At 43.9% G+C, this 27,304-nt stretch overlaps 2 protein-coding genes across 2 annotated transcripts; one reads left to right on the top strand and one right to left on the bottom strand.

Annotated features, from left to right (window-relative positions):
- Positions 1-2,749: 2,749 nt before the first annotated feature.
- mymk (myomaker, myoblast fusion factor) lies at positions 2,750-4,814 on the bottom strand (the record flags this gene model as incomplete). Its single annotated transcript, XM_080853144.1, has 5 exons — positions 2,750-2,896; positions 3,007-3,123; positions 3,486-3,634; positions 4,068-4,182; positions 4,680-4,814. The coding sequence occupies 5 exons, from the start codon at positions 4,812-4,814 to the stop codon at positions 2,750-2,752; spliced, it is 663 nt and encodes a 220-aa protein (XP_080709270.1).
- A 1,046-nt stretch (positions 4,815-5,860) lies between these two features.
- LOC308376334 (ADAMTS-like protein 2) lies at positions 5,861-26,598 on the top strand (the record flags this gene model as incomplete). Its single annotated transcript, XM_080852630.1, has 20 exons — positions 5,861-5,865; positions 6,213-6,419; positions 13,599-13,701; positions 13,922-14,064; positions 14,241-14,316; positions 14,557-14,659; positions 15,049-15,194; positions 15,727-15,850; positions 16,120-16,200; positions 16,541-16,716; positions 17,390-17,738; positions 18,745-19,117; positions 20,167-20,270; positions 20,818-20,944; positions 21,375-21,588; positions 21,791-21,946; positions 22,718-22,888; positions 23,180-23,356; positions 23,819-23,963; positions 26,477-26,598. 20 exons carry the CDS (start codon positions 5,861-5,863, stop codon positions 26,596-26,598), a joined length of 3,102 nt encoding a protein of 1,033 aa, XP_080708756.1.
- Between the last annotated feature and the right edge of the window lie 706 nt (positions 26,599-27,304).

Here is a 27,304-nt window from a genome sequence, read left to right as displayed (position 1 = left end):
AGTTAAAAAAACAATGTAATCCTCTGGGAGAGATGAAGATACTGATGTTTTTAAGACCAGGGCCTCGTTTCCCGATAACGATGTATCTTAACGGCCTACGTGGATTTTCGCGACATCGTACACTAAGTAGCACTTTGTATTTACGTGCGTTTCCCAACCATCAACTTAAAGTCAGGTGCACGAGCGCAACGTGCACGAGTTCTTAAGTAGCTCTTAGGAGCTGTTTACGTCAGGTTAACCTGTTTACGTTAATTGCTGTGAAATTAGCTAGCCTATGCGTGCATCGAACGTGCAATGTGCACTAAATTCGGGGCGGGGATAGTAACGCCATCTCCAGCAGAGAAGCCTATTTAAACTATGTTCCCATTGTAAGGACATTTATTACGATCTGTCTGAGAGTGGGCTGTCAAAGCTAGCATCTTCAAAGTCATACAGTACAGTAGGCTACATACATTCAATAAAATTAACCTACATTTGAGTCCAACTGCATGACCATTCTTGCCCTACACTTACCCTTACAATAAAGAAGTGATCCTATTTCAACCATAACTTCATTTTAAATAATGTCTTTCTTTATGACATTTAGTTTATAGTTTAGACAGCAACGTTGACATCTACAGTATATTCAACTGCATCCACTACATAATCTCAAACTTTATTTGTTGGTAACTCTCCAAAAAGGCTACCATTAACACATTTCTTGATGAAAAGGAAACATGCATCACAATAATACTTCAGTGTAACCTGTACCTATGTGGAGTGCAAATATGTCTTGCCATTACACTACCCAACAGCCCTACGTCTGCTAACACTACAGAATGCATAATTCCTACGGGCAATGCACTAGTTTTGTATAGCCTAATCTTTATTTTCAAATACTCAATATTCTTTATTTCTATTTTGATGGGAATAGGCAGGTGAAACAATGACATTCTCATGATGTGCTATACACAGAAACATCGTTTGGATTTCTTCTACATAATATACAACCATCTAGCTAGAAGCTACCATATAAGCCAATGGAGTGGTGGCATAAGCGCTAAATGTGCCATCAAACTACTGTTTGAAAGCTTCAGTCAAGACCTAAATACTCTGCATTGGTCGCGTAGCACATTTCCGATCAAACCGAGTCATTATAAACATATAAAAAGTTGTGTAGATAGCTTTATTCATGTAAAATATTCCTCGCTTCAAGTAGCCATGTTTTTTATTTTTTATTCCCCTTTCTTCCAAACGACGGTCGAACGACGCCCCTGGTGGATTAAATCGCTAAGTGTGAAGTTACTACTGGTCCTGACCACACGTAGAATTCTTCTCAGCGAAAGATACACTTAAGCTAAGTGTGGCGTTGGGAAACCCGTCTGCAACGTAGGAATCCTCTTACGAGCGATTTCAAGTGCTTTTTAGGCTAAGTGCGCGTTCGGGAAACGAGGCCCAGAACATTTTTCACTTGTGTTTCGTTTTAATGCTCTAAACTTCTTTTCAAAACTTGTCTCTGCAATTCTGCCGGGGTGCAAAGTAGATGGTGAATTTAGAACTCAGTATTTAATCCTATTTAACATATCCGTCTCCTCTTAAAAGCCAGTCCCAAGTTGTAGATCATTTCAACAATAAACCCGCAGAGCACAGCAGCAGATTGTTTAATGGCTCCCGGTCAGGTGCAAATCTACTAGACTACTATACTGTTGTTTGGGGACCCTCTGCGCTATCTAGTATACCTGGGCACTGAGACACTTTCTCAGTTCCTTACTGTTTTCTGCATTTGACCTCTTTCTAGCAGTCCTGAGTCTATCAGAATCTTCTGATCTGGAGTACTAGTTCTTACTCTCATGAATGTCTACGTTATAAGATGGTTGCGTGTAGTGGGAGCCCAGAACTGCTTGTCTTTATCCAAGACTTTTGCATGGGCACTTTCCAAATGGTCTTCTCGACTTTATCTTTTTTATTGTTTTTTTCCGCCGTAGGGGCGTGTAGTGGGAGTCCAGAACTGCTTGTCATTATCCAAGACTTCTGCGTGGGCACTTTCCAAATGGTCTTCTCGACTTTATCTTTTTTATTGTTTTTTTCCGCCGCAGGGGCGTGTAGTGGGAGCCCAGAACTGCTTGTCATTATCCAAGACTTTTGCGTGGGCACTTTCCAAATGGTCTTCTCAACTTTATCCTTTTTATCCTTTTTTTCTGCCGCAGGGGCGTGTAGTGGGAGCCCAGAACTGCTTGTCATTATCCAAGACTTTTGCGTGGGCACTTTCCAAATGGTCTTCTCAACTTTATCCTTTTTATCCTTTTTTTCTGCCGCAGGGGCGTGTAGTGGGAGCCCAGAACTGCTTGTCATTATCCAAGACTTCTGCGTGGGCTCTTTGCAATTGGTCTTCTCGACTTTATCCTTTTTATTGTTTTTTTCTGCCTCAGGGGCGTGTAGTGGGAGCCCAGAACTGCTTGTCTTTATCCAAGACTTTTGCGTGGGCTCTTTCCAAATGGTCTTCTCGACTTTATCCTTTTTATCATTTTTTCCCGCCGCAGGTAGGGTTACCTGTGATCAAAACAGAACAGAGTCAGGAGATTGGTATAGGCCTGGATTTGGCATGTTCAAGTGAGTAAGCTGTTGATATCTTAATGACATGAGGGTTCACTGGACTACCCAGCACAACCTAAATGTCCTCTGGAGAGACTCTAATGATCCATGTCCCTTGGACTCATGAGCATTTAAAGCAAGGATCACCTCTACAGCTTTGGTAAAATAAGGAGTTGTGTCATACGCAGCAGCAGAGGGTGTAACATTTGAGTTTGGCGGCGTTGCGTCCTGTTCCCGCGTAGCGATTCTTCTTTGGGAGAAGAAGGACAAAGGACACAACGAGGGACAAGTGGTAGAAACTGTGGACGTAGGCATATTCCCATTCCTGTATGGACAGATCAGGAAAAAATTTAAGCCACAAATATTAGTTGCCACACTTTTGCCATGTCAAAGCACCAGGGGTACATTAATGTTGCTGGGAATGTAGCCAGGTACCTCAAAATAGAAGCGCAGCATCAAGGCAAGGGCTCCAAAGCAGCATCCTGGGCCCACCTGTTGTGTGTAAACACTCTTCTCTGGGTATAGGCATCTCTTCTCTTTCATCTGCTGCAACTGCAAGGTGACACATTGAGACTCTTCAGGAAGTGGCATGACTAAAATCCAGGAGTTTCCACAATATCATACTAAAGCGTTAAATCAAACTGGCCTACCCAAACTGTGTAGAATAATAATTATGCTGTAATTGCTGATGAAAATAAGTTTCCTAGTGGTGCTACACTATAAAGTGTGTGTGTGTGTGTGTGTGTGTGTGTGTGTGTGTTTGTGAGGTTGTAACATCCCCCATTTGGGTGTACAATGCCCCAGAAAATGAAAAACAAAACCAAATAGTGGCTCCACTACCTTGGTCTTTAAATAATTGACATCATTTATACCATGTTTTGCACCCCCTGTTGGTTCCTCGGCACTGCACTCACCCATTTGACTGTGATCAAAAGCACAGCTGATCCTATGGGGCCTGAATAGACACCGTAGCCCAAGCGGTCCTGGTATATCCTCACTGCAGTAGTCAGAACTCCAAACATGTTCAGAGTGCCGCGCTTGGGCTCATCAAAGTCACCCAGAGCTGGAAGACAGAGAAAAAGAAGATGCAATACTGTGCAAAAACTCATAATATCTTCATTAGTTAACTAGGACACTATACAGAGAGCATGCCTCAAAGGATAGGCTGTCATACCAGGCATACCAGCAATACCAAGAGGGGGGTCTGCAACACTTTCACAAAAGTGAAGGAGCATGTTTATCTGATCGAGATATTTGGTACTTGAAAATAATGACATTAAATAAGTTGTTCTGGCTTCATAGTAAAGGTGTAACTATATTTAATGCTAGACCATCATCTTTAGTATTTGAAATTAACGTGTCAACCAATTATTAATGGCTCTGCTCTTTTGCCTTGTATTTAAATCCATTAGGCATCGTAAAAACTTTCTATTTTAATCAGTGTAAACATCAGTGTTAACATCAGTGTTTCATTAAAGAAATCAAAACACACTTACCCAGCAGAGTGACCCACATGGAGATTGCTGTGCCGTAAATGGTGAAGTACTCCAGGATTTCATATTTCATGAAACAAATAATGGACAGGCCCGGTCCTTCACAGGCATGCAAGATCTGTGTGAGAGATAGTTTTCATCCTCAGCAATGACATTTTGTGTTCCTTTCAACATTATATCATTTTTGTGAAAAATATCAGGAAAGGACCTTTTTTTTTTTTTTTTTACAGGATTGACGCATTTGGGCCATTTCCAGTTCATATTGACACAGATGTGCATCCAATGTGATGCAATTTGAATTCTGTGTATGTAAATTAGCCATTAATATCTGGACATATCCTCATTTCACTACCTGCCACCCATTCTACATCAACAGATAGAATATAAGACAATAATAAACAAGATAATTCACAATGTAGTTTTCGGTACTGTGAAAACTGGATAAAGACTTAATGATAAGGGCACCACTATGCTTGACCAGTTCAATGACATTTATGTTGCTCTTCAATACTGTTAACTACTAACGACAACTACATTGAGACGTTTCAAACTTCAGACAGTCAATTTGTACCCAGTTTCAACACAAACGATGTAGAGCCACTCTGTCCTCCTTACCACTGTGAAGAACATGGTGAAGAAGTAGACCATAGCCTCCATGTGAAATCCCCTCTTGGTGGCGATGCTGATCAGAGGCATGTACACCAGGCTGCTGATCATGGGCATGAGCATCTTGGCAATATATGCCCCCATTTTGGTTTTAATTCTTCAGCAAGAGCCCTAACGGTGTTTGAAGAGAAATGATAAGGCTTATAGAGTGTATTCCTTCAGAGCCAAAGACCTTGTCTGGGCAGGAGATACGCGGTGACCAACACTGTCACAGTCACACACTTACACACACAGCTGTCTCTCTCGTGAGGAGCTTTAAAGTTTAAATGTCCAAGCAGCAACACTTGAGGGTCCATGTGCCTTGTCATCAGAGAGACAGCTGTCTGAATGTTGCTGTGCCATAGCAGGGCACGTGTTTGCTCGGCCTTTTTTAAACATTCTAGACTCCCAGTCAAGGGTCACTGTGAGAACATTGGAAACTTAAAAGAAATCTTGATAAATGGATATCTTTTGGACAGTTTTTCAGCTAGCAGATCTTTGGTAAAGACCCAAAACTTGGCTGTGTTTTTTGTTTTATTAAAAAATGACATGTCCTGTGCTACCATTCAAATCCCCTGGAATTATTGTTAAATAAACATCTAGTAACAACACTTAATTCTGATTAACTACTAGAATATCACCTTCTGAAGTTTTTTTGTGAAAATGATTTGAGCCTTGCCTTTTGTGCAACTTTGCAGTGTGCTGTGATCATTTCTAGTATTTTCAAACCTACTTTGGGATAAGTTACTGAACAATTTGGATAAGATTTGTCCAGTATTACTGCTGATATTCCTACCAATAATTACACTGGAGTTGCTGTGTCATACGGACATCCATGGTAACAGGCCCAAATACAGGACCACTCATCAGAATTTGAGGGTTGGGTTGGTATGTGTTTGTGTCCCAGCTAGTCTGAATCACACAGAATACCAAGCTGCCAGATGACAGACATACTTAAACAGGGATGTACTTACTGTCATGGGAATGCTTCAGATTCCTTGTTATAAATAAATGTGTATTTCACAATTATTTTTTTTAAAGAAACCACAATCTCCTCTAATGTCTGAAAAGGTAACCAATCAAACATTTGTAGAAATATGGAGAAAGCTTAATTCCTATTCTCAGTTAAGAAGATTAAAATGTATTGTCAAATGAGGTAGAGGTGTGGAAATGTACTGTGGGCGGAAGCCAAAAATCTGAAGCGTTATGGCTTAACTGTATTCTTTTGTAAAATTATCTTATGGGAAGCGGGTCATTCTGTAACTGGACCCTCACGAAACGCCCACTCACAGGGGACAGTGTTGTCACTTCTACTGAATGCTCCACAGCCCATTATATGGGAATGTTTATTTAAATCCTGTCCCACATACAGAACGCGGGACTGCAGAGCACTGTCCATCCGCTATGTAAGGACATGAAAAACCTCACGCCTGTCTTTGTTTTTGTTACCTTGAGCGAGCGAGTGAGAGTTGCCCCCCTCGTGTCTCCTCATTGCCCTGAAAGGACACGGGAGGCCCCTGTGCTGTACCCTGCTTCTCCTCCTCCTCCTCCACCTCAGCTGTCCCACCTGCTCAGGGAGGTGCCCGGAGGAGGACAAAGGGTGCAGTGTGGTGAGAGTGGGCCTGCCACACGTTTCGCATTCCCCGAGTGGCTCAGCGCTGTGGCCTGCTTAAGACAGCATGAAAACAGCGGCTCAGCTGCCCTGGCTTGGTGGGTGGGTGGGGTTATGGGGTTGGACTCTCCCTCTTATCTTGTGTATTCCCCTCCCCCATCCCCCATCTACAGGCATCTGCTGACCTCCACTGGGGTGGGAGTGGAGAGGAGAGGAGGGGGAATGGGCATAGCATTGCCTTCTCTGTGAGATGGGACATATGCACAACTCAATTATGGGCATAGCTAGGACTTCTCTGTATGGAAGGGATGTGAGCACAAGTCAGTTATGTTGACGATATGTCCTGGTGTAGCAAGCATGCTAAGTACATGTCAACAATTATGAGAGTCTTGGCCTGTCACTGCTGTAGTGGTAGCTAGTTTTAGTTTTACATGGTAGTTAGACGTTTTAAATGGCTAAAAGCAACACCGTCACAAAAAGCCTTTTGATTGAGTGTCTGAATTGGATTTGTGATCTCTTTGGCGTTAACGGCATTGGTGGAGTGAGAGGGTTTTCATACCTACACCTCAAAAGAAGATAGACTGAATTTTACACAAATAAAATTTGTTTCCAAAAGTTTTAGTGGGGAGTTTAGTGTGTGTGTGTGAGTGTGTGTGTGTGTGTGTGTGTGTGTGTTTGTGTGTGTGTGTGTGTGTGTGTGTGTGTGTGTGTGTGTGTGTGTGTGTGTGTGTGTGTGTGTGTGTGTGTGTGTGTGTGTGTGTTTTTATATGTGTGTGTGTGTTTGTTTGTATATGTGTGTGTGTGTGTGTGTGTGTGTGTGTGTGTGTGTGTGTTTGTGAGGTTGTAACATCCCTGATTTGGGTGTACAAGGCCCCAGAAAATGAAAAACAAAACCAAATAGTGGCTCCACTACCTTGGCATCTCCGTGGTCAATCAGCACCCTCTCAAGCAATCAGCACCCTTGGCAACCGCCTTTTCCCATGGGCCTGTCCAGATTATAAACATAAAACAAACACATGAAATACACTCCAGAAAAAAGAAAATAAAGAGGTAAAAAAAGTAGGGCACATCTTTGCCATGTACAGTACCTTTTTCGGGCAACTTTTGGAGGAGAAATGCAGAAAGCAAACCAGTAACAGATTGCAACTACACCTCACACAGTCAATTCCAATCTGTTTATATGAAGATAGCTGTTTTCGCACTGCAGTTGCTTGCAGTCCTTTGCAGCCCAATTTGATAGCAGGAGAAAGCAGTCTTTCTCATTTGACGAATGTCAATCCTTGAGCTCAGTAGAGCCTCTCAGTATCCCAGACTAAAACAGTCACACACTGTATTTGTCACAGTCTGTTTTTACTGTGGGAGTCTCCATGGCTAGAGGCGATGTGTTGTGTCTAGAAATGGCCTAAAGTTTCTGCCAGCTGCATGCAATACAAACACATAAACACAATATTGTTAAAAAGTAACTCATAACATTATCCATATCAAGACAATCTTAATATTTATATTTCTGAGTAACGTTTCAATTATGGTATTCAGTGTGTGTCTGTCTGTGTGTTAACTTAACTCATTTTTGTACATCTGTTCAAACCTAGCACACTTTGTAACAAAATTCTTACATATCATCTTTTGAATAACTTCTGGGCAGGTATGGACTAAAAATGAATAGCTGCACATATGAATAGGTGGATGGAACATCTGTTTGATGTTTAACTGGATCAGTCCCCTGGACTGAGAGCAGGACGGTCACAAGAGCAGGCAGTTAGAGGGCTGAATGCTGTAATGAATTGGACACTGAAACGTATAGACATATTCACATTTTTACAAACTCCAGCCTGGACTGCGCAAGTTAGCTCAGGCTCCCGGTGCCAGCTGGAATGGCGACATCTGAAAGAGATTTTTCCTGTGATGAAGAAAATTAGACGCTGGTTGGAGTCCAGAGAGAGTGTTCATGAAGAGTGCAAAGGCAAACACTGTGCACCGCAATTAAAGACATTCAGACACAAGCTTTAGATTCCTTCTATAGACGCATATTCTAGAAAAAAAATGGAATAAGTTTTTATTTTAAAACCATTTTTTTTATCAATTATTAGGTTAGTTTATTCAGTGGATCCTTAAAGTCCAAAGAAGTGATGCCCACACTAATATTTACTTTAAGTGATAATAATGATATTTCCCATATCTACATCACAGAAGAAAAGCCTGAAAGTAACCTCTGTTTGTATAAAGTTAACTAAACATTTCTTGTATACACATACATGAACCCGTCTCGAGGGTCAAATAGATTAATATTTATGGCTTTTTATAAACTAAACATGACATTGTTTATTTTCACAGTTGACCAATGTCTTTCTTTAAACTGGCAATTTGGTATATTAAAGTCATTGTATTGGCACATTACCCAAAATCATTTACACCATTGCACAGCATTTGGATGGAATGTCTTTACTAACCCATATTTAAATGATTATGTGTGTGTTAAACTCTGCATGTGTGTTAAGCTGTGGTTGTGTGTGTGTGTGTGTGTGTCTGTGTCTGTGTCTGTGTGTCTGTGTCTGTGTGTCTGTGTATGTGTGTGAGTATTTGTGTGTGTACTGCATCTCAGAATCCCCATTTACAGACTCAGCAGGGGTCCATCGCATGGCAGCCAGATGGCCGTGTTGCCATTGCATTCCAAATGTGATTGTCAGTCTGTCGTCCGCTACCACTGCCCTGTGTTGCTCTGCCTAGGAGCCCCATGGTCTGGAGGGGTTACCAAACGAGGGCAAACATCTGGTGCGGTAATGTGGTGTGCGTCGTCCTCTTCCTTTTTCACAAATTCCTTCACAGCGCCACTTCATACGTTCATGTAGACTGAGAGAGAGAAAAAAGAGAGAAAGAGAGAGAGAGAGAGAGAAAGAGAGAGAGAGAGAGAGAGAGAGAGAGAAAGAGAGAGAGAGAAAGAGAGAGAACGCTGCCGTTCCTGCAGACTTGTAGACTGTACAAATCTCCTGAGCCATCTCTATTGCTGCGCGGATGTGTGCTTGAATGCAGTGCTTCAATGAGCTCTCAGTGTTGCAACTGGTCCCTAATGCACAGACCAGGCGCAAAGGCAGCCCAGCGAACGCGTGGCGCTCCACGGCAGACATTACAGGCAGGCTTGGTGGTCCACAGCCATCTGTCTCTGCTTTTACTCTGCGCTTAAATCTTTTTCTTTCTCTCTCTTCTCGCTTTCTTTCTTCACTTCTTTCTTCCTTTCCTTTTGCTTTCTCTTTCTCTCTCTCTTTCTCTTTCTTCTTGGTGTTTTTTTTTTTTTTTTTTTTTTAAATCTCTCCTGTTGCCTTTCTCCCCACTGTACCCCTCTCCCCTGTCTCGCTCTTGTGCTCGGCAACCCAAACAATGCACAGTGCCAGGTGTGGCAGTATTACCACAGCAAAAAAGGTTGGCAGTGGGAGGCATGAAAGGTGAGACAGGGAGAGACACCATGGCATGAGTGCTGGTCTGGGGTGGGGGTGGGAATGGAATAGGGGAGAGGGGAGGGGAAGTGGGGACTGTGTGTGTGTGTGTATATGTGTGTGGGTGTGTGTGTGTGTGTGTGTGAGAGAGAGAGAGTGTGTGTGTGCGTGTGTGTGTCTGTGAGGGAGGGGGTCTCCGTGGGAAACAACAACTTCCTCCCTGTCTGTCTGCGAGCCGCTTGGCTGGGTGTGACGCTAGCCGGCTCTGCTGTATTGCACAGCACCAGTAGTAGCAGCAGCTCAGTGCTTGGTACTGGGCAGAAGAGAGAGAGAGAAAGAGAGAGAGGGGGAGACAGAGGGGGAGAGTAGGAGAGAGGGAGAGAGAGAGAGAGAGGGGGAGACAGAGGGGAAGAGAAGGAGAGAGACAGAGAAAGAGAGAGAAAGGAAGAAAGAAACTTTTTATGTATTTCTCACTCTGCCACTCTGTTCCTCTGTTGCCGTGGATCGCGGGAGAGAGGGAGAGAAGGAGAGAAGGAGGAAGAGAGGGAGGGGGCGAGGAGGGATGCAGGCACACACCTTACTCTCCTCAAAAGACACATCTTCACAGCCTCACCACAACGGCCAGCCACTACTCACACTGACTCAGCTGCACACAACTCTGCAACAGCCCAGTGGACTGCAGTCAGGTGAGTGACACTCATTCACAGAGACATCAGTGTTCATGTCTGTCTGTCCTGTCTGGGTGTGTGTGTGTGTGTGTGTGTGTGTGTGTGTGTGTGTGTGTGTGTGTGTGTGTGTGTGTGTGTGTGTGTGTGTCTGTCTGTCTGTCTGTCTGTCTGTCTGTCTGTCTGTCTGTCTGTCCTGTCTGTCTGTCTGTCTGTCTGTCTGTCTGTCTGTCTGTCTGTCTGTCTGTCTGTCTGTCTGTCTGTCTGTCTGTCTGTCTGTCTGTCTGTCTGTCTGCATGTCTGTCTGCATGTCTGGGTGCAAATGTGTGATGTCTGTTTTGTGAGGGACACTCTGATCTGTGCAGTTTTCAGGGAGCCAAAGAGGCTTGCGTCTGGGCCCACAGCAAAACAGACCGAAATAATAATGTTTATTCCTCTGCAGCACATTGTGCTGGTGCCAGAAAAACTAGAGTTGACTGCCTGTCTGCCAGTTCAAGGAGAACTGGTAATGCAATTTCCACTCTCCACAATGCAAACACCATCCTGGCACTCTCGTTGACATAGATGAGCTACAGCAAGAGCACGCTCAGAGATGGTAGACAGCAAGGCTGCGTTTTGATGACACCAAAGGCCAAGGGAGCAGTAATGTACCAGTCCAGAAAATGTGGCATCTTCTTAACTGGCTCTGGACTGGTGTAGAGAAGCTTTAAGAGAGCTAGAATCAAACATAGGGACATATGCTGTGGTCAGGCGCTAGGCAGTGGGGCAAGTATATCACTTGTAGTGGGGTGAGCGAGGACATGACCCCATATCATGCAAGGTGTAGTATAACAGGACACAAATGAGAAACAACTGTAAAGGCTGCAGGGGCAGTCCGTTTTAATGTTTTGTTCATTGTTTTGGTGCAAACTGGAGTGTTATGCAATGTTAATTAAATGCATTATGCAAGGCATTTAAACAGTCTCGTTGTGATGTTATTGTTCTGTCTGAGTCACTTATCAAAGATTAGTTCGCTAATAAGGTTTAGTGCTGTATAAATGTGCATTATATTAGACATGATTTATAAGGAGCTGAATTGTTTACATTATTTTCAAGTTAAGCGCAAAATCAATTTCAGTGTTACAGTTTTAGATCTGACTGCTAACAAGACGTGATGGAGCGGCCCAATGTGAATACTCCTCCAGGAAATCAAATCAGCTTTCAGGCTCGCAAGACAGCTTGCAGATTGACTAGAGCATAACATTTTCAGCTGAAACAATACACCGAAGAACAACACTGGAATCTCTGCCGTGAAGTCAGTGTGAGCCGATTTGCCACATTTGAGGATACCAAAAGTCCAAACATTTCAGTTAAGTGTTGTGGAATGCGGGGAATGTCCACTGGGTACATTTTGAGGATGAAAGTGAATTTTGCTACAGAGGGACAGGGCTGGCACGGGTTGTGAGTAAACACTGGCAGCCATGGAGGTTGCTCATGCTTACTCTGTTGAAAAGCTGGCTGACAGGCACTTCTGGGTCCCTGCACCCAGCAGAGCGCTGTTGATCCAGGTCTCAGGCCTCCGTGTAGCATCCTTACAGACACCACTGACTGGAGGCAAGAGACACAGCTGACCTCTCCTTAACTTTCCCCAGTCTGCCAGGACCTTCAGCTGGATGCCCTGCTTCATGGGGACGACACAAGGGGATTAAAGCTTAAGAGATTCAATAAAACAAAAACGGAGAGCATGAAAGCGAGAGGCAGGGAGAGTAATGGAGAGAGGAGAGAAAGAGAAAGAGAATGGGGGAACAACTGTACCATCAATTTTCCAATTTTCTTCGGCTGTAAATGTGAGAAGGCTGCCGAGAAAAGGAGGAAGCTGAGTCTGGTTTGGAGCCACTCTCCCAGAAAGGATGAGTCTCCTCAACCGGCCTCCAGACAGACGCTCTCCGGCGTCCCCCCAGGGACAACCCTGCTGTCTGTCTGCTGCCAGGGAAAGAAAAACACTCCCCCAAGCAGGAAGCCCTTGGCTTGGGGGGAAGCAGCCGGGGTATGGGGTGGGGTTGTGATGGAGGTGGGGGGGGAAGTGGAAGAAGTTGGGTGGGGGTGGGGGTGGGGGCTGGGGCGCGGGACTGTGTTTACTCTTCTCCATGGCCCAGGAGTCTCTGAGGAGGAAGGTCTGTCTCGGCCATGACAGCCTCGGTGTAGTCTGTGGGAGACAGTGTGTTTGGCAAGCTGGACCTGCTCCAGCTGTGTCTGGAAGCCTAATGAAGTCCAGGTGCTCCTGCGGGCAGTCTAAGACACCTGTCACTAATATTTAGTGCCAGAGAAAGCCAGACTGCAAACAGAGCTCGATGATTTGCTTGCTTATTTTGAGAAGGCTACCTTAAGTCATGGCTCTGATGAGGAGAGATTTGAGGGAGAGAGAGGTCAGTACAGGAGTTCAGATAGGCAAAGGTTGGGTTCTTGGAACTGGGACAGGATGTGTGTGTGTGTGTGAGTGAGTAAGTGAGTGAGTGAGTGAGTGAGTGTGTGTGTGCATGTGTGTGTGTGTGAGTGAGTGAGTGAGCGAGTGAGTGAGTGAGTGAGTGAGTGAGTGAGTGAGTGAGTGAGTGAGTGAGTGCGTGAGCGAGTGAGTGAGCGAGTGAGTGAGCGAGTGAGTGAGTCTGTGTGTGTGTGTGTGCGTGTGCGTGTGCGTGTGCGTGTGCGTGTGCGTGTGCGTTTGCGTGTGCGTTGCGTGTGCTATGCGTGAGCGTGTGTGTGTGCGTGTGCGTGTGCGTGTGCGTGTGCGTGTGCGTGTGCGTGTGCGTGTGTGTGTGTGTGTGTGTTTGTATGTGTTAGTACAGATATGTGCTGTGGACCTTTGTACGTGCTTATGTGCATTTATGAGTAGTGTGTTTACATATCTGCCTGAATGCGTGTGTGATTCTAAGCCTTTCTATGATTTATTGATAATCATCCAATCTCAGTGAGACAGTTTATAAGCTTGTCCTTTGTTGGTCAGTCTTAACTGTCTGCTGCTTGTTAAATGGGCCAGAGTATACCTGCTTAATCAGCATGTCGGTCTTCCTTGTTTATTTCACACCATGCCTCTGTGGTGCTCCAAGCGACAAATACATTTGCAGGATCAAATAGAGTTACACACTTATCTCTTAACCAAGGATGTTTATTTTATATGGTTTTCCTCTTGTTCTTTTCCTTTCAGGATGAGGATTGTGTTGGGAGACCAGTGGATAGAGAGCAGCTTGGTTTTGATGGGTATTGTGACTCTTTCTCTTTCCCTGGGAAACCTCTCCAACAGAGGACAGGTTGGTTACCTTTAGATTTACTTCAATTGTTTCAACCCAGTGAAAGCATGTAAATTGGTGTACCACAAGGTTCTGTTTTTGGACCCCTAAATCAATCACACTTTAATCTACTAAAATGTATGTGACTGGTTTTATAAATATTTCTATAATTGCAAATATCATTGACATTTCTGTCATTGTACTATCATGACGTTTAAGACAGTCACACTGTTTAATTTAGGAGGAGGGTGTTGCCTCTAACAGTTTGGAGGATGAACAGGAAGTGACCACGTTCTGGTGGGGAGAGTGGGCTAAATGGACTGCTTGCACGCGTACCTGTGGAGGCGGAGTTATGTCCCAAGAAAGACACTGTCTGAAACAAAGGTCAGCAAAGGTCACTCTGGACGTGTGATTTTAAAATAAGCGTAAACTATTGTAGATGCACCATGTTCGGTACTATGACTTGAGAAAAAGAGTTAAATCGCATATTTACATGTCAACTGTACTGTTGTTCAGTTCTGCCTGTATTTTAAAACTAATAAGAACTTTCCCATCTCAAGAAAGAGAACAACAGCTGGCAAGAACAATATGACCTGTACAGGCAGTGCCAAAAAATACCGCCTCTGCAATACCAAGGTCAGTTTATTCTCCGAACCCCAGACACCTATAAAATAGGATTCGAATACCACTCAAGACATTTATTCGTATTTTACACAGTATCGTTAAATTTGTTTTATCTTTTCTCCTTCAGCTGGCTAGGATAGGTTTAACCTTGGCTCTAAAAGTACAGTTCTTATTTTACCTCTTTAAGACCTCCATGACAGTAAGGTGGTGGAATGTACGTTATGTTCAATAATAGTATTATGTATGTTACAGGATTGCCCCTCAACTGGAAGCAGCTTCAGGGAGGAGCAGTGTTGGTCCTTCAATTCTCAGATTTACAGTGGCAAAAGCTATGATTGGAAACCCCTCTATCCTGGTAAATAAATTCAAAATCGTTTATGTGTTTGCACTGAACATATCTTTTTTTAACCTACTCCCCTCCTCCACCACCATGTAGAGGGGTAACTTGGAGTGTTTATGTGTTCTTGCAAGCTCAGAATAACCACCTCTAATGAAGCATACTCATGGAATCAAAACATTAAGATGAGACTCTGAGAAGTCAGCTGAAGTCAGATATCTAAACAGAGAGCAAATACTGAGGTGTCTGTAAATGTTTGACAAAGACTAATGTGTTATGGCTGTATGCAGATTGAAATCTGTCTGAAAGGAGAAACTATATATATCAGTTATGAATCATAGTGCAGTCAACAAAGTCTAGTAATAACAAATGACAACAAAACAAACAGACTTTTCTTCATCTTGCAGACGACTATGTGCATATCTCCAGTAACCCCTGTGACCTCCACTGCACAACCACTGATGGCCAGCGCCAGCTTATGGTGCCAGCCCGGGACGGCACGTCTTGCAAGTACAGCAACTATAGGGGAGTGTGTGTAACTGGAAGATGTGAGGTACGTTAGGCACCCGTAATCCACGTGATTCCAAATATTATTATTGCAGAAGTCTCATAGCACGCTTCAATCTCAGGAGGGTGGAAAAGTTCAGGTTGAGAGAGTGAAAGTAATAGCGCGGCCATGTTTTTGCTCCACCCATGGACCGAGACAGCTGATTTCACTCGGGGGCTCTACCTCCTGCTACAGGAATTGGGCTTATTAGCAAATCCAGGTGGCTGACACAAAATACTGGGGAGGACTTTTGGTCTCTGAACCTGGAATTTCCACCCCTAGTAATATTGTAAAAGTGAATTTTTGCGGCTCCTCTTGTGACGTCAATGCCAGGACAAAGAAATTTTCACAAGGGTGTGTAATGTAACAATTTGGCCCTTTCCAAATGGACACAAGGTTGTTTCAGGCTTAAGAAATGATCAAATTACATTTCCCCCTACTGTGCAAAGAGACACAGCTCTTGAGACTGTAATAGTGCATATTCATGACTTCTTTTAGAGAGTAAGGTTTGGAGGGGGCTTATCTTCTTGTTACCCAGCCAATCGGGTGCGATGGAGTGCTTTTCTCACCCAAAACACTGGATAAGTGTGGTGTCTGTCAAGGGGATGGCAGCAGCTGCAGCAGAGTCACAGGGAACTTCCGACGTGGGGCTTCCAATCTGGGTAGGATTTTGGATGACACCACTTGTTCTTATGGAGTTGATGCTGAAAAATTGTATCCTGCAACCTCTCTCTTTCTCTCATGTTGGTCTCATGTCTCTCATGAATCCTCAAAGCTGCTCAAAAAATTCAAAACAAAACCACAAAAAAATCTCATGCCTGTATAGAAAATACATTATACATATTAAGGAGAAGTAAACCATACATTTACAAATAGTAACTATACACTTACATCTTACTAATTTCTCATTTGTTCTCTCTTTTTTATGAAGGATATTCCTTCATCACTCAAATCCCAGAGGGCTCTTGGGATATCCAGATAATTGAGAGGAAAAAGTCAGCTGATATCCTTGGTATGCTAACCTCTAATATCCCACAAACAACCATGCAATGGTGTGAGAATATTAGTCCCTCAGTTTGTGCACAAAGTTTATGTGACCATAAAATGTTAACATCTCTTTCCCGTAAGAGCAATTGAAAAACAGAATAGACTACATGGGTTTGTTTACATATTGTAAATCCAAAATCATTTATAGTTTTACAGTATTTTAAATTGCATCTCTCAGCAGTGAATAAAGTAATTTTTAGTAATTGCTTTTGGGTGATTGGAAATGTCAACCTGTGCATTTGATATGAAGTCATCTGTCCAGCGACTGGCGAGAATTGTTTAGAACCTCCCTCTCAACCCTCCAGCTGTGACAGATCAAGCTGGGAATTTCTTCTTCAACGGCGCATACAAGGTGGACGCCCCTCAGAACTTCCACGCAGCAGGCACCATCTTCAAGTATCGGCGGCCCACAGATGTGTACGAAACAGGGATCGAGTACATCGTGGCCAAAGGGCCCGTCGACCAGCCCATCAATGTTCTGGTACTGTAGCCGAGGTCCTCTCTCCACCGCCAAGCGCCCACTGGGTAATCTCACTCGCTGGCAGGCCCTGCGTTTGATTGAAAGTGCTGGCCGCAGTTCTGGCATCTGTGATGCTGATTGAGTGTGATGCATTAGCTCAAGGGGACTGACTTGAGCAAGCACTTTGCACTGTAATGCTGAATGAAGCTACTGTGTTGTCATTCCTGAGTCATGGATTAGTCTCAGATTTTACCACTGACGTGTACCACTGCCCGTGGAGTTGCTGCAATTCCATCTGGGTGCCAGGTTTTTTTTTTCGTCTACTGACCAATGCATTAGAGTTAAATAATGCAATCTGTAAACTAGTTAGAAAGAACATGTTATTTAAACTTCACTGATGCTGAACTGTCAAAGCCTTTAAATCCTTCAGAATCATACAGGTTAGACATTCTGCTCCTGATGCATACAAAAAAACTTTGTTAGACTTTTGTTTAGAACAGGACCATACTATAATATAGTATAGTATCATATTATGTGCCAGGTTAACATTGAAAGTCATATTTTGCACATTTGCCCTTAGTGTAAAGAAGCTTACTTAGTTAGAGGAATTGTTGGCTAAGAAGTGATATTTCCATTGACTTGTCCTGGACAGTAGATGAAGATAACATTAGACTCTATCTTGTGCCCTTCTAAGGTGTGGAACCAGAACGGCCGGAACCCCTACATCACCTACGAGTACACGGTTCTTCGGGACGCTCTCCCTCCAGTCTCCCAGCCCCCGCTCTATACTGGCCCGGATGCCAGAGGAAACGGTGACATCTCGGTGGAGGTGGGAGGCGGGGGGCTGTCCCAGAACGAGACGGTGTATGACAGCGTTGGCCTGGAGGGAGAGCCAAACCGCATGCAGAGGCCTGGCCCAGAAACAGGCGTGGCAGAGGGACAGAAGATCAGTGGACAAGTGTCCAACGAGGTGTACACAGAGACGGCTGGGGGGGACTGCGAGGACGGAGCTCTGGCCACTCCACAGCAGCCAGGTGTCTCAGGTGAGCACAGACTAAACACACACACACTAACTCACACTTGATCCCAAGGCTCTGGTCATTTCACAGTTCTGTGAATCCACTCGTGTTTGCCTTGTTTTAGCCTTCTAACATGTAAACAAATGCTCAAAATCTTCAGTGAGGTTGTAACTTATTCATTTCCAAATAAGACCTGCAGTAAAGAGCTTGCCACACCCATATATAGTCTGTGATTTTTGCTCCTTTCTAAATATGTTTGCGCACAGAACTTTATTCTCCCATTAGCTTAATGAGACAAGCCCCTCTTGTTAGCACGCTATCATCATTACTTTGTGGGTCAAACTCTACCCTGCATCTGTACTAGCCCTTGAGACACTGCCAGTGCCTTTATGGCCTTCCACTATTGGCAGGCTCTCTACAGAAAGTGCTGGCCTCCCAGTGAGTAGCGCATGCATCAGTACCTTACTACCCAGATGCGCTGAATAACTGGATGTTTTTTTTTTTTTTCATCAGAAATACTCTTTTTGCCGGCCCATAGGCCTCCTCTATTATTCATAAACATACACCCAAAGATGAGCAGAGAGGGATGAAAAATTCAGTGAGCATTTTTAAGGCACCCTCTCTCACTCTTCACCAACACACCACCTCTAAAAATAGACAAATAGCTCTGTAGTGGGCCCCCAGTATCAGACCGGGCTGGGCGATCTCTGTTTTTTTATATGTCGGGAAGAATGGTGAAAGGCCTCCAGGTGCATGATGGGAGATTTCCACTCATCATCAAAGTCAACTTACTGCTGAACTCACGTACATGCGCCTCTCACAGTCCTAGTCATCACTCTGCTTGCTTCACTAATCTCAAACATGTAATTAGAGAAGCTTTCAGCGGGTATTGTAGCATAATTTTCTAATGATTAGATGTATAATTCTTGATTTCACATTCATTTAAAAAACTGTTTTCTATTGAAGTGCTTTGATTATATCAACTCATTCAAGGACTATTTTGATGTTTTCTTATCCGTCTTCTCCACAGAGGGAAATAGCAGTCAACCCAGTGGCTTGGTTGCCCCACCTTTAGCCACACCCAACAGACTTGGGGACAAGATGTCCGACTCTGAAAACCTCATCTGGAGAATGTTGATGGGTGAACAGGATGGTCAGGACAAGCTGATGGTGAATATCACGACCAATCAGCTCCTGACGCAGGGGGAGGGACAGTTCTCGGCAGAAATGGGGCCACTGGAACTGGACTATGGCGGCCTGGAGTCAAACACTGGCTTCAGTCTGAATGGCTCCTCATTCCTGGAGTTCACGCTAGCGCGCAGAAACGACACTGGAGACCTGCCCCTCCAGAACAGGACCATGTTCCCTGGTCTTAGAAATGGAAACCGTACGAGTCGGACCAGGTAATGAAACACACATATACAAACACACACACACACACCCTGTAAGTCAATGACACCTCAGTACTCAATGAAACTCAGCTCTGATTGAAAGCAGAGATGCTGAGTCTGATGTTTTCGTTCATCCTTTCAGTATGTTACCATTTGGGCTTATTACACTGTTGCAAAACAGTCAGTCATATCATCTTCCATATCTCTGTGGTCAGGCAGAATTATTGTTCTATTTGGATGCTAATCAGACCACAGACATCTCATTACCATGTGCTCTTTTTTTGGCCTTCAGTGGAGGGTATGTAGACATGCTGGATAGTCTCAGCTGAGTGAGAGACCATGTTCCAGGAAATGGAATGTGCTCTGGGCCTCTCTCTCTCTCTCTCTCTCTCTCTCTCTCTCTCTCTCTCTCTCTCTCTCTCTCTCTCTCTCACTCTCTCTCTCTCTCTCTATCTCTCTCTCCTTTTTTCAGCAGCCATGCTCTTTCTATTTTTTTTTTCTCGCTCTCGCGTAGACGTTCAGAGACTGCCAAGCAGGATTGTCGGCCAAGCTAAGGGCCTGGCTGGAATTGCACTCCATCATTTTTATAATTCATGTTAGCTTCCCCAGAGAGGTGTCCAAACAGCACCTCACCAGCCCCGCCGCCAGGGACCATAAAACACATCACATGACCGCACTACCCTTCATGGCGAGAGGGGATGCAGACACACAGCAAACAAAAAGAAAAGAAACAAGGAAATATGGAATTTGCTTTGCGCCATATTTCAATGTGTCATAATGCCACTGCAGTGCCATCGATATGATTGGCCCTGATAAAGATGTGATTTCATATGTGCCTCAATAGGTAAGGTGAATTTGAAATTCATTGGATGTGCTGCAGCTAATCATTGTGTGCGTGTGAATATAATTCTAGTCAGTGACCGTTTTCAAAGATATATTAGATTGTGGCAAAGAGAGTACACAATTATAGGTCAAGGCCAGTTGAACTTGTACTTGTCTGTGTGGACGCACACTCACAGTGCCTGTGGTGTTTTATGAGGATGTCTTGTCTTCCTGCTCAGGAATCATCAGAAATTCCTGCAAAAGAATTTCAAGCTGAGTCCAGCTGACATGTACCGCTGGAAACTCTCCTCTCAAGAGCCCTGCAGCTCGACATGCTCCATCGGTAATAACTCACATGAAACACACACGCACGCACACACACACACACACACACACACACACACACACACACACACACACACACACACACACACACACACACACACACACACACACACACACTCACACTCACACACACATACACACACAAGCACACAGACACACTCTCACACACATACACACACAAGCACACAGACACTCTCACACACACACACACACACACAGGCGCACTTACACATAAACAAAAATGCACAGGAACACTCATGCACAAGCACACAGACAGATAGACACACACACACACACGCATGTCTGCACAGCAGGCTTCAGGAAGCCACATGATGAATACCACAGGTACCAGAGAAGATAGAACACACACACAGTCATTCAGAAGCATACCTACTTACACACACACACTGATGTCTGCACTACAGGAAGTAACATGACATAAACTATCGGTTCCAAACTAGAGAAAATACATCCCTTTCAACCCCGGTTTTTCTCTTGAGAATAATCATTTGTAAATGGTGAGACTTCTCCTTCATTCCTGCCAGGCGTGTCCAGATCCTTCGCCATGTGCGTTCGTTATGACGGGGTTGAGGTGGAAGATAGGCACTGTGACGAATTGACTCGACCAGAGCCCGTCCATGACTTCTGCATTGGAAGGGAATGCCAGCCCAGGTGCAGCCCCTATTACTGTTCACATACACATCCAATTCTCTAGGTACAGTCTGTGACAATCCAATACACTTTTTTATCAAGTTTACCAAATTACTCCCTGTGGCCCTCTAGCTGACCGTTCTGTGTCTGTGCAAAACTCTGGCAAACAATCCTGGCTTTTTAAATGGAAAACAAAGTGGCTCAGGCTGAGTTGTACACTGTTCCAGCCAGAATGTTGCTTCAGGAGCACGAAAGGGAGGGGTGTAATGTAATTGGATGTTAAGCCAATATCAACAACCTTTCAACAAACAATATATATATATAAAAAAAAATATCAATGACCTTTCACCATAATCACAGACTGTACCTTTAATTCCGGGGCATGTTTCAGTGGCTGCTGAACCCTGCTCACTGCATCTGCTCTCTGCATCTCCGGCCCTGTCCCCTGCAGATGGGAGGCCAGCAGCTGGAGTGAATGCTCTCGGACCTGTGGCGAGGGCTTCCAGTTCCGGCTGGTGCGCTGCTGGAAGATGCTGTCCCCAGGCCTGGACAGCTCCGTCTACAATGACCTCTGCACTCTGGCTGACCTGGAGCGCCCCCCGGAGCGCCGGCCCTGCAAGAGCCCCACGTGCGGCCCGCAGTGGGAGGTGGCCGAGTGGTCCGAGGTATGTGGATTTGTGTGAATTGTTAAACTGAGGGCTGAGGACCTAAAGCAGAAGATAAGGTGTGTGTTTGTGTGTTTGTTCAACTGGGCGACGAGGACCTATGATCGTGCAATGGTGCAAGCTACACATTCCTATGTTATGAAGACCCCTCACCCGTTTTTGGGGCTGAGAGAGATCTGATTGGTTTGTTTGCTCACTGCAGTGTCCCGCTAAGTGTGGAAGCAGGGCCCTGGTCTCACGTGATGTCAGATGCTCAGACGAAACCAGGCCGTGTGACGAATCCACCCGTCCACCAGGGGCCAAGAACTGCACCGGGCCACCGTGTGAGAGACAGTGGACCGTTTCTGAGTGGGGACCGGTAAGACATGATGAATCACTGGGACTGACCGCTGTAAGTGCAAGTTAAGCACTAGTCGAAGTGCCAGTTTAGGAAGGGAGGTGCTCTCTGAAGAGGTGGTACTGCCTTCAATGTGCTGTAAGTCAGGATTCTTCAGCCTCGTGAAATTCTCCAGCTGAATGTCATGCTTTTACATGTCATGCATCAGTACCGTAGCCAGAAGTAACTTGGGTGGGCATGTGACAAATCAGGTGTGCAAGAAAGAACCAAAGCAAAAAGTGATTTGTAGATCAACACAACCATTTTTACACTTATTTTAAGATGTCATTAAAACATTATAAATAAACAGTATTTGCCTACTATCAGTGTATTGATAGAAGGGTACTGGTTTTATTTACTGTGGATGTGTTTGATGTGTGATGGTTTTGAGCAATTAAGTGGTTGAGGTGAGCTGCAACATAATTTCTTCATTTAATGCTGTAATGATTTCCCCAAATAGCAGAACTGTTGCATAAAAGCAATGTCAGACTTGGAGCAATGTCAGACCTGGACTGCAATGGTCTACTCACTGAACATCTGCAGCATTGAACATGCAACTACATCACATCAGATTTTCCAGTAGCAAGGGTAACCACACAACCATGAGACTAACGCAATCAGCTGTCCTCGAGGGGCCCTCTTCCAGCTCGGGGCCTGTCACAACGCTCCTAGCTGGGTGCGCCAGCTTTAGGGTTCAGGCTACACTCGAGCAGGCTAATCTAAGTTTCCCCTTCGCTTTGTGAATCTCTTCAGTGCTCTGGGTCATGTGGGCAAGGGAAAATGGTCCGCCATGTGTACTGCAAAACACCAGAGGGGCGAGTGGTTCCTGAGACCCAGTGCTCCTCAGAAAACAAGCCCCTGGCCATCCACCCATGCGGGGATAAGGACTGCCCACCGCACTGGCTGACACAAGATTGGGAGAGGGTGAGGACACTTTTTGTTACGCTTAATGGTAGGATAACTGTTTGACTTCAAGTGCTCACTATTATAGTTATAATTTATAATTTTTATGTACCATTAATATACTAAACTTGTAAATATTTCTATTGTGTCAGATTTTTTTCTTTCAATACATTTGTCTTGATTGATGTGCCTAATTATTGTAGTTGATTTGAAATGTTAACAATATTTTCATTGACCATTATTGATGTGTGCTACGGAATTAGAGATGCAACTTAGTGATTGGTAAAAAAAAAAACACTTTCTCTGGCTCAGTGCAACACAACATGTGGCCGTGGCATCAAGCAGAGGATAGTTCTGTGTGCGGGCATCACCGGGGGAAAGTTTCAGACCCACGACGATGAGGCGTGCGACCCTGGTGTTCGTCCTGAGCACGAGAACACCTGCTTTGAGAGACCCTGCTTCAAGTGGTACACCACGCCTTGGTCAGGGGTGAGCTAGCTCATGACACCCGTAGGACTTTAATTAGGATTAATTTGATCGAACTTCACCTTGAAGGGCCATCATGTGCAAACAGTAACACAGCTGTTTTTTCTCTAAGAAACACAAATAGGCGTCAACTTAGAGTCAAGTTAGGATCAGGTTGTTGCCAGGGTGATTTGATAGTTGGATAGTTAGTAGATTGTTAAATGTTAGTTTAATAACTGCTGGTAGTTTCTTGACTAGGAAATAGTTAATCTTTTAAACAAATTGTTACCATAACTTTAGAAAAGATTAGTCATGAATGACATGTAGGCTACAAGGCATTGGCAGTTGTATTCTTTTGATCTGGCTTAAGGTCAAGATAGCTTTTTGTGAAAATTACATTTCAGAGTTATCAGGCCTATCAGGGCCTAATCAATAACAAACGCAATCACATTTCTCACTTGTGTTTCCATTATGTGATTTTAACAGTGCACTAAGACTTGTGGGATAGGAGTGCGCATGAGGGATGTGAAGTGTTATCAGGGAAGGGAGCTGGTGAGAGGATGTGACCCGCTAACCAAGCCCGTCGCAAAGCAGACCTGCGCCCTTCAGCCCTGCCCAACAGAACCTCCAGGTCTGGTCAAACCGCCACTCATTATCATAGAGCAGTTCAAATGTCTGTTCAAGATTTTTCTTTCGGTAAAATCAGTTATGAAAATGTTTTGTAAGAGGGTGTGGACGGAAGTGTCTGACAACTTCTATGCAAACTTTTGAGGCAGTTCAGTAGCCTATGCAATGTGGTCCTTTCAGTGAATTAACTGTTTTTCAAAGCCATAGGCCTCTGTGTACTTCTGTTAATTCTTCTAGATACTCACACATAATTTGACTAATGTAGCCTAGTTAACTAACTAGCTCAAATAATTTCATAGAAATTAATGTTATCTACTTAGCCAGCAAGATAACAGACACATGTATAATATTGCTGCTGGTATAAATGTTCTAAGTAGTTTACTTTGTGTTTGGATTAACCCAGATTAATGTTGCCCGGGGGCCTGAGAGCTTGCTCCATTTGAATGTATGTATATCATTATTATTTTTTTTACATTTTTTATTATTATTTGTAGTTTCTCTCCTCTTCAATCAGGTAAAAAACAGGCCTTGAGTGAACAAAATTAATTTGCAACTTAAACAACACCACCTCTTAGTTCTGAGTCCACTGAAAGAACCTTGATGAAAAGAGTTGTTTGCACAACATTCAGAGAAGCCTACCTATTATTGGAGACACATGCAGGCTTCAGCACTTTAACGTAGGTTGCCAATGGCAGCCAAACAAGTTGGCTGCTGTTGTGGTACAGAGGTATTCGCGCATGGCCATCACATCGCGTCAACTTCAACACAACACAGACTGGCCTTTAGAAGAAAAATCACTGAAGTTCGCTTTTTGACTTGTGTTTATTCTTTAGTAATCTGAAATGTTTCTGGTGGTATTCAAAGCCTGTTCTTAAGTGCTAACTACCAACACATCACATCACGTCACTTTGAGAAAAGGCATTGATCTAGGGCAAATGACCTCAGCGCCTGCACAGCAAAGAAAACAGTATGGTACCCATGGAAGGGAATGTCAAATTCGGGCTGTCACCTTAACTCTTTCCAACTCAAACTCCTAATTCCACTCAGAAGGCAAACATTCTGCTTTCTCTTCAGTCTAAGTAATATAAAATATATCCTACAAAACCTGTATCCCATATTTTTTGAACATTCAGGAAAGTAAGTGGCAAGACGAACACATCAAAGGCAGAACAAATACGAATAACCGAAGAAAACGTAAAATTAAAACGAGAATAAAAAGTATAAAAACAGAACCTCAGTGATTCAGCAGGATGGCCAACTAATCCAACGAGAAAAAGTTGAATAGTCCGGCACGGGACTTGGAAAGAGAAGACAAAAAGATCAACAAAATGATTTGAGGATGTAGATGAGGGCCATAGCTTTGGTGACAACTAGATTACAACCAATACAAGAGATTTGTATCAGAATACGTATATGTTAGAGCCCGAGGAGCCCAGACCCTATTCCTATTAACTGGTCACGGCCTTGATGGCCACTGGAGCATCCTTCCCCATGGCTGCAAGCACACTGATTAAAATCTCTTCACCAGCATCATGTTTGGTTTCAATTTCCTTGCCCAGGTCACCCTCAGGCAAGCAAAGGTCCTCGCGCACCTCACTGTTGTCCATCAGCAGAGACAGAAAACCGTCTTTGATGGAGAGCAGCTGGAAGTCATTTCTCTTGATGTTGGGCACGTCCATGTTTTGAGTGGAGAGGCAAATATCTTCATATTTCTTACTGGTGAAAACATCACTACCAACAAAGTGAACCTTTTTGTGACCATGCTTGCAAGTGTTGGAGGTGGACATCTTAACGATCTTGCAGGGGCATCCCTTTAGCACCGGAAAGTCATTCTTGTGTGGAGCGCTGCATTGCTGGGGATAGGATAGGAGGCCCCTGTATCGGCAGTTGTGTAATAAAGCTCTGGATCTGCCATTATGAGGTCGTTTTGAGGATCGCACAAAGAGAAAAGGCTGTATATCATGACATATATATGTACCAACTGGTCGAATCTAGGTCAGCATTGGCCTTAGATGATTTAAAATAGAAGATGGTGTGTGAAGCCATTTTCAACCCCTAAAATGCCAGTTTTTATAGAAAATGGTAATTTTGTCACTAACCAACAAGAGCATTGGTGGGTTGCATCATAGTACAGTCATATAATTTAGTTTGCTGCTCAAAAAACACATTTAAGTGTACACTACCTCTTTAAGTATATATGGAGCGGTTGGAGTCAGCAAAATATGGGTGTGCATGGGAAGACCTCACCTGTAACTCTGTTTCCAAATAGCCCTTATTGTGTCTGGATAGAAAATTGAACAAAACCTGAATCTGAACAATTTCTTCGCCCTCATTTGCCCTTAAGACATGATGCCCTGCATAATTTTTACAGTCACTGCTTTGAGCATATCAGAGAATTTAGCCTATGCACTTAGTAAACAAACTAGCTGTGTAGGCCCATACAACACGACCCACCAATGAAATTCAAAATCAAATCTCTCAGCTGCTCTGAAAATGTATCATTTCTACTTTCTCTAGATGAGAACTGCAACGACCGTCCCACCACAAACTGCTCGCTGGCCCTGAAGGTGAACCTGTGCAGCCACTGGTACTACAGCAAAGCCTGCTGCCATTCCTGCCGGACCCTCCGCTCCTCCTAGTCACATCCCCCGAGGCACGGAGGCCCAGCGTCTGAGGCACGGGAGTCCTCGCCCCCCTTAATTCGGGTGGCCCGCAATTCAGTCGTTTTTGTCTGTTTTCAAAGATGGGAGCCATAGCTGAACTCTGACCTCCCTCCAGGAGGTATCATCCCCCCCATGTAACTTTCTGCTACATGTTTTTTTTCTGCGATAGAATACATTCTACACCGAATAGGATACAATGATAAAGGATAAACAGTTAGTGTCAATCAGTAAAATTGATAGCTTTATTGTTAACTGTTATTTTGTTTGTATCTATCATTTACTTATGTGAATGAAACTAAAGTGAAATCTCTTGTTCGTAAGTATTAAATAATATTAAATATCCAGCTGTCAAGCTATATGCATCTTTTTTCTTTGTTTTGAGTGTGTTTTGCATTTTCACTGCCATTGAAGATTCAGTACTGTATTTCAAAGGAGAACCCGCATTGAAGTGACACTGTGTAGTAACACAAGGGGAGAAGAATGTCATTTAAAAGTCAAAGAGCACTCTGAGAAATATCTCAATTTAACCAGCTCCCCGTGAAAAAGCAGCCGTTAATTATTTTGCGGATTTAGTGTTTTACAACATGTATATTCAAAGATACCATTAGTCAAATATGTGCCTATTTTCATGGAAGGACTTATTAAATTATTTAAATGTTATATTGCATGGTTTCAGTGTCAG

Source organism: Sprattus sprattus, assembly GCF_963457725.1.
Source record: "Sprattus sprattus genome assembly, chromosome: 15".
In the NCBI taxonomy this organism is placed as follows: domain Eukaryota; kingdom Metazoa; phylum Chordata; class Actinopteri; order Clupeiformes; family Clupeidae; genus Sprattus; species Sprattus sprattus.
Note: the sequence above shows the minus strand (reverse complement) of the source record. Positions and strands in the feature narration are given on the sequence as shown.